This window comes from Podarcis liolepis, assembly GCF_965112155.1.
Source record: "Podarcis liolepis genome assembly, chromosome: 1".
Taxonomy (NCBI): Eukaryota; Metazoa; Chordata; class Lepidosauria; order Squamata; family Lacertidae; genus Podarcis; species Podarcis liolepis.
This window is the reverse complement of record NC_139554.1, coordinates 81419637-81434598: the sequence shown is the minus strand read 5'-3', so window position 1 is coordinate 81434598 and position 14962 is coordinate 81419637. Positions and strand designations below refer to the sequence as shown.

The following is a 14962-nucleotide window of genomic DNA, read 5'->3' as shown; positions in this document are numbered from 1 at the left end:
GTTATTCTATTCTGCAGGAAGATTTCACTTCCCATCTTTTCAACCCGAGGGTAATAACTTGTGGGGACACATACAGATTATGACGCTGAGCTGGAGTGAACTAGTGCAAATCTGTGCTTTGGGTGAATTTAGAAGAACCCCACACTACATCTGCCAGGGACTGGATTGGGCAGGGCATGTTATGCTTAGACATGTTGCTCACAATCCCAGCTTTGCTTGTTAAAAAAAGTGCCATAGGCTTTCCCACTTATTTTCTACTTGGAGACTTTGAATTTGATTGTGTTGGAAAGGTTAAATGAAATAAAATGAGGTCCCACCTCCATCACCATAACTTGCTGCTAGGCACCCAGTGTTGCCAGTTGTGATGAAAAGGCAAGATGTGAGACCTTTTTGTTGCTGTTGACTCTATAGATGTCAGCACCAGCTGCTTGCTGATCCAAAGGTTCATGGGCAGGATGTGCCCAGACACTGGTCCAAGACTTGCACAGCCCCTCCTTATTCAGTTGGGATTGAGAGATAGAGTTGCGTGTCATCTGCAAACTGATGACACTGCATCCAAGTCCCCAGATGGCACCTCCTACCAGTTTCATATAGATACGGTGACCCAAAGGCATGAATCCAATGATTCAGAAGTCTTCCAATGCTGCTCTCTAGCTGTTCTGGAAGCTACCAGCATGAGTTTGACTAAACTGCGGGAGGCAGTGGAAGACAGAAGTGCCTGGCGTGCTCTGGTCCATGGGGTCACGAAGAGTCGGACACGAATAAACGATTAAACAACAACAAAGCTGTTGTCCCCTAGGCAGAAGTGCTGCTACTGTAACACAGGCCTCCCTTTCCCCACCTCACAGAGCTGCTCCAGGATACCATGGTCAGTGATATCAAACACTGCTAAGAAGTCAAGCAGAATCAACAGGCAGCACTCCCTACGCCTCTCTCCAAATAAAGGTCATATTGTAAGGCTGGCTGGGGCTGTTTCAGAGCTGTTTGCAACAAGATTGAAATGGGTCTAGATAACCTGCTTCATCTAGACATGCCTTAGTTGGCTAGCCACCACACTTTCTGCCACCTTGCCCAAGGAAGGAATATTTGTGACTGGGCCGTAGTTATCTGAGACCTCAGGGTGCAGGACGATCCTCTTAGGAGTGGGTGCACAGCCTCGTTTTGTTCAGTGTGGTGGGCATCACCCTTTCCATAAGAGGCATTAACTGGATCCAGCTGTGAGATCTTAAAAGATGCAATGAACAGGGTTCAAGAGAGCATATGGAAGGCTTAACTCACACCCTGATTTGGTGTGTGTGTGAATACCTAATACATATTCTGTTGCCAGTGATGATGTGTAGGGGAGGGAAGTCCCTGATTTGTAGATAGCCCATTTCCTCCCCCCACCCCGGTCACGGTAACTATGGATATGATTAAGCCAAATACAAACACCTTTTTAGTCATTCTTATTTGAATGGCAGAGTTATAAGCAAGAATTAACTCTCCTGTTAAATGAATTGGGTTCAAAACTGCTTAACTTTAGCTGCTGACGTTAACAGTTTAACTAGACAGGAATCCTTCCCCTTGTGTGACTGGAGCATATCTACTCCCCTGCAAGTTTCCTGCTGTGTTCCTCCTCCTTTAGAAATGATATCTTTAAAGAAGAGATATCAGTACACTCTCAGTGCTGATGTTAATTATTTCAAGTCAAGGAAATTAACTGTAATCAGCCAGGAAGGGAAAAGATCTGCTGCCTCCTTTTAGTATCAGTTCGGGGCAGGGAGGAGTTTAACGTGCCCAAATACTTTTGTGAGCTTCGGGGGAAAACAGGAAAAATGCTTACATGGTGAAGCAATCGAACAGAATTGCTGGCTTCCAGGTATGCCTTTTTGTGTGTGCTTGTGCATCGGATAGAAACAAATGCATGTTCAAGTATGCTTGTGGCTCGAACACTCTTGCCTTTGAGAGCCTTGCCGGCTGTGCTGTAGTTAGTTTTTGATTTAATGGGAAGCAGGCTGCTGGAGGGGAGGGCTCTGTTAACCACGCCTCCACTAGTTTTATATCTACTTGGAAGAGAGCGGCATGCTTCCTCACCCCGGAGCTCCAGAGGACACAGATCAATGTGAATTCTTCCATTCACCACCCACTGCAGCGCAGCACATCTCCCCCTCCAAGCAACATTTTAATGGCTCGAGCTGAGCTCAGCATTCGGCTTCTGCTGTTGCTGACCTGTTGCTTATCCAATGCACAGGGCTGGAGTTGGCTGTGGGGGGGTTCGAAGGAAGAAACCCTCCCACCCACAGAAGCTGCTGGTACTACTGAGGCGCAGACGGCACAGCAACTTGCCACGCCTGCGGCTGCCACCCTGAACACCCCCCTGGAAAGCACTACCCAGCAGAAGGGAAGAGTGTGGACTATATTCACCCTGAAGAGGCCGGACTTGACTGCAGCCACAACAATCCCTACAGCTACATCATCTTCTGAGCTGGAAAGCAGAGAAGGAAATATTGCAGGGGTAGGGGCTGAAATATTAAACGTTGCTGAGGGAATCAGAAATTTGGTTCAGCTCTGGGACGAGAAGACAACCACAGGGACGGAGAGGACCGAGGCACCTGCAACAGCTGATCTTCTGACAGCAGCTCCCACCCCTGTGACGGAGGCAGTGATCATCCAGAATGCTACTGCCAACTCTACCGGCAACGTGCAGACCTTCCTGGAAGCTGGGCAGCCAGAGCTGGTTCTCTCAGTGACTACAAAGCCTTCTGTTCCCTGGAACAAGACTAAAGTCCTCTTAAAAAAGCCTGAGATTCCACCCCCAGGTAGTGCTCCTTTCTCATTTTCACCAGATGGTCATGCTGGTGGCACCAGGTTGGCTTTTCAAGAATCCACAGATGCGGGGCAAGGAAGTGCCACCACCCCAGGAACAAGGGCACCCTGGGGAGCTTTCGCAGAAAAACGAGGAATTTTGTCCAGTGCAAATGCTTTGGGATTGCAGGAGCTTCAGGCTAATAGCAGCCGCATGCATGCTGGAATTCCATCCAAGGTGGTGGGTGCTTTAGACAACCGGCTATTCCGTTATGTTGCAGATCCAGACAAATCAGTCTCTAATGGCAATAGAACCCATCTCAGCCTTAAAAGCCACCCCTTCCTTAAGCATTCTGGGATAGCCGTAGCTGATGCACATAAGAACCGCTCTAGTGATTCTGTTTCTAATTCGAATGCAATTAATGTTATGGATTTCCCCCCTGCCAATAACTCTGACTCTCCTGAGTTTCTACTAACCTACACTATGCAACATTTTAGCAATAGTAGCACAGGGCTTCCTTCCTTCTTTCCTGGATTGACTCCAACAGCTGGCCACTGCTTGCCCTTACCGACCAATCTGTCATATTGCAACAACCTGGGCATGAAGCGTTTCCGAGTGCCGAATTATTTGCATCATGGCAGTGAGGAGGAAATTCGGGCTGCTTTGCATGAGTGGGAGGGGCTTCTTAAAACTCGGTGTCACCGCTACTTGGAGTGGTTTTTCTGCTTGCTGCTGGTACCTGGGTGTAGTGCTTCTCTTCCAATAACACCTCCACCATGCCGGGGATTTTGTGAGGCCCTGAAAGATCTGTGTTGGATTCATTTGAAAGAGGGGCATCTTCCGATATCATGTGACTCTCTCCCAGCGGAGGATGGTGTATATTCATGTGTGTTTGTTAATGTTTCAGCAGGTAATGTGGCAGGGGCAATAATATCTCTTACCAACTCTTTCTCCCTCTCTCTCTACAACCAGGTAAGCTAATTCTGTGATGGATTCTGGTATTAAAAACAACCACTTTGCAACTTTATAACACAAATCACGCTTTTCCATGCCTTTTCAGAAAAGGGCATGAAGGAGGTGTCTATTTCTCTTTCACTGACCAGAAGGATGATCGTCCTGGTGCTGAGCATTGTCCTGAGCCATACATTATAGTATTAGCTGCCAATCTGTGGAATGGATACCACTAGTGGCAAAGGGAAAGTGGGAAGGGAAGGTATTGTGGAACTCTGTGAAAGAGCAGGAGAGCCCATGGACTTGGCTGTAGCCCATGTATTTACATTGTAGACTACAGGGAAAGCCACCACCAACACACCGGAGGCTACATATGTACTGAATGTAGGGTAGAGATACGTATACGGTGGTCTTGACTTGTGACAAACTTGTCCAAATTGTTGGCCACCATTGCTTTCGATCAGCCTTCCTCACCCTGGTGTCCTCCGGATGTTTTGGACAGCCCCAGCCAGTATGCCCAATGGTCAAGGATGACAGCAGTTGTAGACTAAAACAACTGGAAAGGACCAGGTTGGGGGTGGCTGCTTAAGATTCTAATCCTTTTAACATTTGGGAAACTTGAACACTACAGTGAGAAATTAATGGGAACTGGGTGAGAGATAAGTTGATTGAGGGCATAATTGTCACCTTAATAGTGTGTGTGTGTGTGTGTGTGTGTGTGTGTGTGTGTAAAGAGAGAGAGAGAGATTTTCACTCATCTGAAATGAATGAAATCAGTGGGCTGTAATTAATAAAAATTTCTTTGGTTGCTTCATTTAACAAAAATCTTTCAAGTGAAGCCCATTCATATTTTAAGAATGCATGTAATCCCACAGTGACATATGTGGTGATTAATAACATCTATTGGTGCTTAAAAATGCATGGGAGTAGGAATATGATAGGAAACTCTTACGAGTCAAATACCTAATTATTAGTGTTGTGTGTGTCCTGTATTGTATCCTAAGTGATCTAAATTTTTAGTGCGACTTGGAGAGAAATACAACTTAGGTTATCTCCCCCACATCTTCATATCCAGCACATTTACATTTTAAGCTATGCAATGTAATGCCCTTTTACCAGGTCCTTTATCTCTTAAAAGCTTGTTCTTTGCCTAACTACCTGGCACTGGGCGTTTCCACATTTCCCATATCTTGGAATTCCCCATTCTCTCTGCCGTGTTCCCTAACTGTAGCATTCTAGAAAGCAAGTTCCTACAAGACATGAATTTTTCTCGGTGCCTCTGTGATAGTTCAGATTTCTGCTGGCAGAGAGTTATCCACTCAGTCTCAGAATTTTAGAACTTGGGGGTCATCCAGTGAAATTGCTTGGCAGTAGATTCAGGACAGAAAAAAGAAATACTTTTGGCAACATGTAATTAATCCAGGATATGGAATATATTGCTGCAGGATGTTATGATAGCTGTTGGCATCAATGCCTCTTTATTTAGCAGATTCATATCTTTTTATTAGGTCTATCGTACATGAATCTATCTATCAATGGCTGTTGGCCACAATAGTTAAGAAGAATGAAATCCCTTGTGTTCCAACTGGTACAAGCGTTTTTGATCCAGCAGTGATCTGCAGCACACCTTGAAAATCAACTGCAGAGCATAGGTGACAACTCTCTGAGGCCCTGGGTGCCTGAGCACCCACAAAATTCCCCATGAAAGGGCCGGGCACCCACAAATTTCAGTGTCAGAGCCATGCAAGCTGCATGGCACCCACTGCCCCAGGCACCCACAGTCACAGAGCCAAGTTGGCGCTCCTGCTTCAGAGGGTTAGGGGACCCTCTAGTGCAGAGTGAAAGATGGCATGGGGGGGCTGCAGAGGGAGGGGGGAATAAGCAAAAACCACCCCCTCCATTAGCAGATGCCTCCATTGGATCAAATGCCATTCCATGTGCTCAAAGGTCTCAGCTGGGTTGCACCCTCTCTGGCTGCATACACACACTTTACCTTTGAAGCACATTTCTTTCAAAGAATTCTGGGCACTGTAGTTTGTTAAGGGTTGTAGGGAATTGCAACGCTGTAAGCAGTGAACTACAGTCCCCAGAATTCTTTGAAAGAAAGAAATGTGCTTTGAATGTGCTTTAAAGGTATAGTGTGTACACTACCTAAATCTCTGGCTGGATATAGGGTATCCAACCTATATAAATTGAGCAAATTTGCTTCTGTATCTTCTGAGGATTGACAAGAAGCAGTTTATTTATTATTATTATTATTATTAGTAGTAGTAGTAGTAGTAGTAGTAGTTGGAGTAGTAATTACGCTTATATCCTAATCTTACTTTTCAACATCAGAACTTAGGTTTCCCAGTCCGCCTCCCATCCAGCACTGACCAGGTGCAAGTTTTCTTAACTTCATTCAAAATGTTGCATCCTATAGCCTTTAACCCACAATGAAGGCATTTAGCACCCAAGGTACGACTGTATGTGTATGAGAAGCACATTCACAAGCCACACGGTCCTAGGCTGTTAAATCCCTGGGAAGCAATGTGGGGCAGCCTGGAAGAGGAATGGAGAATGGATTTGCAAGCACATACCATAGCTTTTTTGTTGTTGAAATGGTTTAGACTAGGATTCACACCACATTGATAGGTGTGTTCATAGTGGGAGTAATTAATCCTCTTGTATGTTTCACTGTTCCTTGGACCATTAAAGATGAAAAGGTTATCTTGATTTTTGCAAAGAACACACAGGCCAGTTTTCATTTAATTTAGTAGCCATTACATCTAGCTTAGCTGTATCATACATTCCTTCTGTTTTGGCTGAATCACTTTTATGTGGGTCAGATATGAAGACTGCCAAATGAGAGTGAATCCACCCTTTCCGTTTTTGACTGCCTTGTGGTCCATCCGATATTAACTTCAACATATTGGTTCCCTTTATGGGTTTGCTATGATGATATGCAAGCAACCCAGATTCATGACCCAGTTGGACTGAAGGACTTGAATTGAGTTGGCATCCATAACGTAAACAAGGATAAATTATTTCCAAGCACTTGAGCTTAGTAGGGTTGTAGGATTGAGAGCTGTCTCTTATAGGTATGTATACAAGGAGCCTAAAATAAGATACCCTCTACCATCTAAAGTAGCCCATTGTTTGTTAAGGTTAGACAAGCAGTTTTGGTGTTGTTCCAGACACACACCAAAAGGGAGGCAGCCAAAATTACAGTTCATCAAGCTAGATCTTCACTATTTTTAAAAGCTAAGTCTTCACTATTTGCCTGACACAGTATAGTGATGAGGGCTGATGGGCCTTGCTTGGATAGGATAGGTGCTACAACAGAAAAGGCCCTTAAAGGACTAATTTTGGCATAACGTTTGCTGGTTTTACAGATGGGAACTGAATGTAGATAATATTATCTGTACAAGGACACGCTGTACAATACAGAAACTAGGGGGTAAAATAAATTACATTTATGGGTACAGTTGATCTTAAAATCAGATCTCACATACTTCTAAGTCTAGAATGTATAAAACGTTGCCTTGGGGCCAGTTGTGATATGGGAGCATATCTGTAGCTATATATCTTTATCTCCTGTGCCTATCAAGAATCTTGAAATAGCTCCTAGAATTCACAAATCTTCTTTTGAAAATAGATAGGATTTGCTTACTAGTTCTCACATTATGTCTGCAGTTATTTGACTTGTGAAAACACTCCAGAGTATTTTTTGGAAATAATATGTACACCTGCTCACTTTCTTTACTGTAATATTTCTTCTTTAATTTGAGTGTTAACTGGAAGAGTTAAGATTGCTTGGCTTTCCACCCAGTCATGCTCTTACTTCCTTCAGACAGGCAGCAGGAGTTTCCTTATCATTAATTCTTACAGATCTTGCATTGCAGGGCCAGAAAAAAACTCCACACAGCATTATTGAGTGTTTTGATGCTGAACTTCCTTTTTAGGGAAAGCCTCCATACAAAAACATCCACAGAATAAGGTAACATTCCTTAATACTTGGTGGGATTTATAAAGGCAGTTGTCTGCATTGACACATGAATGCATTGGGATAGAAATCTTCACTGTCTCTTCTGAAACAAATCCATTTTATTCCAAGTCATCTTCAATGAACTTCTTGAGATCTGGCATCAGCACCTGGCATACTTGGGCAATTGCAAGGGGCCATGCAGCGCCCACTAGGACTGCCTGCTTGCTTGCCCTGCTGTTCTGTGAACCCTCTAGTGATGGCGCTGCTGCCAGCCTCCCCCTTGAGGCTTCATGAGGAGGAGGAGGAGGAGCCTGGCAGCTGCTCCACCTCTTTGCCTCCTGTGCTTGCTTGCTGGTGGGCTTACCTGGCAGCAGCAGTGTAATTGTTCACAGAACAGCAGCTCGACTCCCAGCCCTTTCCGGTGTCACCACTAGAAAAGGCTTCAAGCACGTGTAAAGGGAAAGGGGAATCTGAAGGGCTTGGGGATGAGTGGCCACCCATGGGTGTGAGGTTGGCAGCTGCAACAGTACTGTTGCTTTGAGGGCTCAGGTTGTGGTAAGCTCTTGGGGAGTGGGTCTGCACTGAAGTGTGCCCCCTAAGGGCAGCTTGTTCAAGGCCCACCAAAATCTGGCACTGAATTCCTTTCCTTGATTCGTTGATTCACACAAGCCAAGGATGTTACAAGAAAGAGCATGTTTTTTCTTACAGCGGGAGCCTCTTTCTTAGACATCAGTTGAGCCCAAGATAAGATTGAACTGTTGTACTAAAATATTTAAAATGGCACTTTTATCTACTGAGAGCATGCAGAGCAGAAGCGTCTTGGTATGAGTAACATTCACAATGGTGCTTCAGATGTGCTTTGTTTCAGCACTCTGGACAATTGTTCTGCACACACCCAGCACAACTATTGTCTTTGTGCCACTTTCGGGCATATGTTCCTGTCCAGGGATTCAGCTGTCCACGCATCTGCCATGTGGGGAGGAAGGCGTTCTTCAGTGTGGTTTCCAATTAGAGTGATGGTTCTTTTTCTTCCATCACAAGATGGAATCTTCATGCATAAAACCCTTTATTTTTTGTTATCTTAGTATTGCTGGCCTTTCTAGAACCCTGATGGATGCTCTGATCTCATAGAAGGATATCTAGTTAGTTAGATGGGAAATGCACATCTTCACAATAAAATTTATGTTCAAGGAGCCTTTTCCCTTGAGTGTCCACGAATACGCCTCCCTATTTTCAGTGCTTTATTCTGCAGGTGCATATGGGTGGTTCCTGCCATAAGTACAGGTTGCGAAAAGATCACAGAAAACACACAGGTCCCAAATGTTGATAGAACAACTTAGTGGGGTGTCTGGCTGGTTCCCGACTCCTTAGGACCTCAGGCTTTAAACCGTGGGATTGAATTCTTCCATCTCTTCCTGTCTGAATTCCTTCTAAGTTAGAAGACCTGCCCACTCCTACTTTCCCTTTCTGGCTTAGCTGCCCCTCAAGCTCCTTCTCCATCGACTTTCAAAGTTGGGATCCACTGGTGGGATACTGCAGCAGTGCTTTTTCTAGCTGAAGGAAGGAGCACACACAGGGTTACTGTAGTTGCCTTGGCTACTGCCTCTCTTGGCTTTCACGAGAGAGCATGCATAGCCTTGTGTGCAAGGAACCCAGTGGAGATGTCTTAGCTGCCTCGCATAGTTTTAAAGAGCCAAGTGAGGCATTTGGGACTGTACTGTGGGCTTTTTTCCAACTTTCAGTGATGAGTTAGTCACTCACTGTTTCCTTTTTAGGGATCTCAGGGTCCTTCATTGGAGTTGCATTTCCCTGGCCACTAAACACTGCAATCGAAACTGCTATAAGTTGGGGAAGCAGGTTTGGACTGGGTGGAGATGTTCCTCTATTTAACCCTGCTGGGCTTTGTTGGACTCTGCCTGCAGAGTGATACCAGCACCACACCACTGGTACGGAGCTTCCTGCTTTGCTTGCCAAGTACTGCCGGGGAGATCCTCGCCAGCAACAGCTCACAGAAAGCCCTGCAATGTGCCATTCCTGGAACAGGATGGAGGAATGGCTGAGCTGCCCTGGGATCCACTGGATCCCAAGCCAAACCCACTGTTGTCACAAGAAGACATCAGGTCTGATCCATGCCTGAGCACTGTACCAGCTCCAGGCTGGCGCAGTGTTTTGCCCGTCCCTGTCTTCCACCTTGCCCAGCATGAGCAATAGGACTGCGTATGCTGTGGCGCCCCCCGCCCTCCCATTAAGCTGAACTCATTCCCAGCCAGGATTTCGATTGCCTTTTGAACTCCCAGGAGAAGGTGCATAAGAATGTTTTGTGTCCACTCTGGTTCTGTACCTCATTGGCTATTACTTCACCCTGTTTGACTCTGGTAGATTCAGATGTTTCCAAATGTTTATGTTTGCTGTGGATCAATTTCTTCCAAAGGTTGCTGGTTAGGGTTAAAATGTACTTTGTAAGGTTGGGTTCATTTCAGTGCATTGAAATACCATGTTATGTTCTATGCTACACTTGATGATGATGATGTGGTGGGGCAGGAGGACAGGAAGAGGTTTTCGTCAGTGCACTTATCGGAAAGCAAAGAGGGCTGGTTCCTTCCTCCCTTTCCTCTTTGTGAGTGCTTACGTAGCAGCGGTACCAAGGATGGCCACTTATGTAATGCTCAAAAAGAGGGCAAAAAGGACACTCATTTGCATGCACTAATTTTCATGTGCTAATTTATGTGTATGCGCACACATTTAGAAACAATTACTATAACTGAAGTAGAAATACAATGCTTCTCACTGTAGTGGGGAACAGGAGGGCTTGTCCACACTTCTGCTTGTCCCATGCCCAGAAAGCACAGGTCTGAGCGACTTTTCATTTGTCCCACTGCGTTACCTGGGAAAGCCGACTGATTGTGAGCTAATTTTTGTTTTCTGTGCATGTGTGTTCTGCATTAACTTAAGCATCAATCTCCACTATTTTTGTGTATGCTCAGATGCTGATTGCTGTAACCCTTTTACTTCCTAAAGGAAAATTTCCACACATTTACATGCACTTGGATTGATTTTACTTTAACCCTTTGGACAGTGTTCATAGTTATCCAGGCGCCAGGCACATATTGTGATTGAAGTATCAGTGTGAGTGGGCGGGGCTTGGGGGAAATGGCCTCAGAGGCCAAATTAAGATCCTAGCAGGCCTGCTTAGACTTTTGGGCTAGAAGTCAATATTTACACCGTGCGTGGTGACAATCCTGGAGAAAATATGGATGTCAGCCACCCATTACTTATTTGATATACATTAGTGAATGATGACTGTCCCATTTGGCATACTGCATGTATTTGCTGATGTATATTTCTCCACATTCACAAAATTCAACTGGCATTAGCTTGTGAAAACTAATATTCATCACATTTCAAACACTTGCAAGTGTCAATCACTTACTCGGGTTAATACCAGGTTGCTGTGGAAACAGAGAAACATGGTGGAAACACAACTACCCCACCATCCCAGTATGTGCTGATAGTTAAAATCATAATCTTAAAATTGGAAAATTAAGTACAGAGTTCCCCAAGAGCTCTAGAATTTTCCAGGAGTTGACTCTGGCTGTATATCGTATTGACCCGAATATAAGCCGTGCCTGCAAATAAGCCGCACCTTTAAAATTCAAGGGGGGAAAAGAAAAAAAGATAATACTCAAATATAAGTTTCTCCCTTAAAATTCTGCAGGCACTCACACCCATAAATGGCAAATGTAGAAGAAAATCCTGCAGCCATATCGTAGAAGCCAATTTTCGTAAGGTCGTGAATTTAAGCCGCACTTTAACTTTTCACGGTTGGAATTTGGGGAAAAAGTGTGGCTTATATTCAGGCCAATATGGTACATGCTAGCAGTTTCCCGCCACTGTGTATCAAATATGCTTTTTATGTTCCTGTACACACCAGAAAGGACTCAGGGATGTCTTCACACGATACATATTACCTGATTTGTTTCCCCATGCTGAACGTAGCTGTCATCTGCACATGCTCAATGGCTGTCCTAAAAGTACACACCTCACCTTAATCAACAGTTATGGTTTCAAAGTGGATGGAAGCTGGATTGAGGGAAAACACATCAAATCACAGTATTTCTCAAGAAACAACAGGAAACATATGGACTGTGACTAGCGTCATGTGTACTCAGCTTTTAACACCAGTGGTAGGAGTGCACTGAAGGCAGAGTAAGTGGTAATGTGCACATAACCACAAAATCCATATTTGAGGCTTCACCCTCAAAGAACATCCATTTTATGCAATTCTTTCTATTGCTATAACGTAAAGGTAAAGGTAAAGGGACCCCTGACCATTAGGTCCAGTCGTGACCGACTCTGGGGTTGTGGTGCTCATCTCGCTTTATTGGCCGAGGGAGCCGGTGTACAGCTTCCAGGTCATGTGGCCAGCATGACTAAGCTGCTTCTGGCGAACCAGAGCAGTGCACGGAAATGCCGTTTACCTTCCCACCGGAGCGGTACCTATTTATGTACTTGCACTTTTGACGTGCTTTCGAACTGCTAGGTTGGCAGGAGCAGGGACCGAGCAACGGGAGCTCACCCCGTCACGGGGCTTCAAACCGCCAACCTTCTGATTGGCAAGTCCTAGGCTCTGTGGTTTAACCCACAGTGCCACCCACGTCCCCTTTCTATTGCTGTAAGTGTGGACAAAAGAGGATTTTTTTAAAAGGAAAAAACCCACAAATGTTTGTCCATCCCTTACAGGAGTATGGATAGGAGTTTAAGCAACTTCATAATTGGAAACATCTGGCATACACCCTCTCTCCTTTAATGGCACCAGTTCAGGGCAAACATTTGCATCATGTCCCAAACTTGCTGGCATTCATGCCTTGTAATTTTTACAGCTGTCAAGAGGATATAATAGAATACAGTATTGTAGTCAGCAATCCTAGCGGGAAAAAATCTCTTTGGTCGGGTCTGGACATGAATCCAATTGGTGCAGTTGTTTCGTACAGTGCTGTGTGCTTGGCTGATGAACCCAGTGTTCCCATTCTTATCTCCTCCCTCCACCACATGTGCACACATGGCACCATGGGTACCTGCTATATTTTTTCCAGGGAAGGGGGGAAAGTATAGATCGGTACCTAGCATCTGGGAACAGGGCAGCCTTTTCTGGTGGATTTTGTAACTGAGCAGTGGCAACACCTGGTACACCAGGAATTGGGTATCCTGAAAAACTTGTATCCCAGGTCAACCGTTCCATTGTTTCTCTGTGAGGGTAGACCTGCCATCCATCTGCAGCTAGACCTGGCATCCCAACAGCATCCTACCACAGTTGAAAACTCAATCCTTTCTCTGGCTCCATCTACTTCCTCTAGCCCTTAATGAATGACATTACTGCTACAGTCAACTTCATAGCTCTCCTTGAATTTCCCTGAGAAAAAACAGTGCCCCAGGTTAACAATACAGGGTTCTAGTGCACCAACTCGTCCTCCTCCCTCCTAGAAAAATGGGTATAACATTGGGTTGCTTTGCAGGACTGGCATAATCCACACTGTCTCAGACACAGCCCTTTCCCCTGCAATGTTGATGTAATAGCGATTAATTTTATCACTATTATTTAAATCGATAGTGATATTGATTGATGGTATTGGTAAGATTTTGTTATCGTTTTACTGTTGGGGGAGTAACATTTTTCTGGTGTGAAATATGACACGAATTACAAAAATCGTGAACTCCTGGCTTTGGTGCTGCTTTTGGGTAGACATGCTACTGTCCAATTAAAGCTATGCTACAATCCTGGATGCCTAAAGGGTTCTCTTTGCGGGGCATCAGTATTCTTATTTTTTGCTTTGGATCTCAGGTTCTACAAGGGAAAATCTTGCTCCCACACTTGTTTTTGAACGAAAACTGGGAATCTGGAAATTGTTGCTCATCCAGGAGAGGGGACTACCCTGGTACCCATTTGCAGATGCCCATGAACATAATCTAAGAAATTAAGGAATTACACTTTACACCATCTGTTTGATTGCTAATCTTGTAAAAACCAAAACACCCCCCCCCCAGCAGCAGCAACAAAAGGGTCCCTATAGCTACAGCGAAGGCCTATCATATAGTGTCTTTGCACATCTTTGTAAGTGTGTGTATTGACGATGGAACCACCTTAATCTCCATTATAATGATTAATTGAACAGAATGCTCTTAGATAGGTATATGAAGTGAGAGGCTTGCTTCTTTATGGCTGCCAGTTTATCCTAGGATAAACTTGAATTTCATGTGAAAACCTCACATTGTAAACTTCATGTAAGTGTTCTAGATGGAACTGTTTTAAGGGAAGCTGACACATAAGTTGCATTGAACTGCGTGCGTTCCAAGGAAACTCCCTGTTCATTTTTTGGCTTTCCCTTCTTCACAGGATTTTCTTATAAGACTTAATTGCATTGGACGGTGTGGGAAGGACAGGGGGAGAAAGTAGGGAGTGGGTTTTGAAGGGCAGGGTGGGGAGGGAGTGCCTTTAGGACGGCCCTGTGCCCTTTTGACTCAAGGAATAGCACAGCTGCTTAAGGTTTTCTTGAAGCTCTGCTTTCTGGGAACCTGAATTTCTAAGTCTTTCTTGCTCTTGGCTTCAGGGCTGTGAAGCAGAGCTGGAAACAATGATTTGTATTACAAAGGTATAGAAGCATTTCTTTAAAAACCGAGAAACAAACTGTTCAATATGCTCTTGTTCAATCCATTCTTTTTTTGGAGTATTCCCAAGACTACGGTAATTATAACACAGCTTTATCACATTACCAGCATATTAACATTGGGAGAGCTTTCTGTAGTAGTGCCTGGTATAGATTTCTCTCTAGATATGTTTACCTGGTACCACGTGCTGGGTGAAGCCTCTCCCCTTAATGGCATTGAGGATCCTTATATAGTTTCTGGAAACCACGGGAGGAGAGAACGCTCTTGTACGCAGGTTCTTTTTATGGGTTTTTCACAGGCATCTGGTTAGCCACTGTAAGAACAGGATGCTGGCCCAGATGAGCCTATGGCCTGATCCAGCAGACTCTTTTTACGTTCCTATGCTTTTATCACTTGTTTTAACTGCTGCCTAATCAGCTTTGTTTGCTTTTTTGATGTCTTTTAATTCTGATATTTATTGTGTTGTGGTGCTATTGCATCATAAACTGCATTTCGATGTTTGAAATTTCTATTCCGCCCTTCATTTAGGGGTCACAGGGCGGTTTACATTATGAAAACACCAAGTTGTATACTGTAATAATGAACAAAAACAATAA

General features: G+C 44.5%; 1 protein-coding gene across 6 annotated transcripts in view; it reads left to right on the top strand.

The window, feature by feature from the left end:
* The window catches only part of COL18A1 (collagen type XVIII alpha 1 chain), a 152642-nt gene that overhangs the window by 61254 nt on the left and 76426 nt on the right, over window positions 1-14962 (top strand). Inside the window, exon 1 of one of the 6 annotated variants that reach the window (XM_083497808.1) lies at window positions 1861-2798. The exons of 3 other annotated variants lie outside the window; for them this stretch is intronic. In XM_083497808.1, coding sequence (XP_083353934.1) covers window positions 2165-2798 — 634 coding nt within the window. In that variant the 5' untranslated portion in view covers window positions 1861-2164. Of the gene's footprint in view, window positions 1-1860; window positions 3696-14962 lie in introns of those variants that run through there. 2 more of the 6 variants (XM_083497806.1, XM_083497807.1) reach the window with 2 other exon arrangements.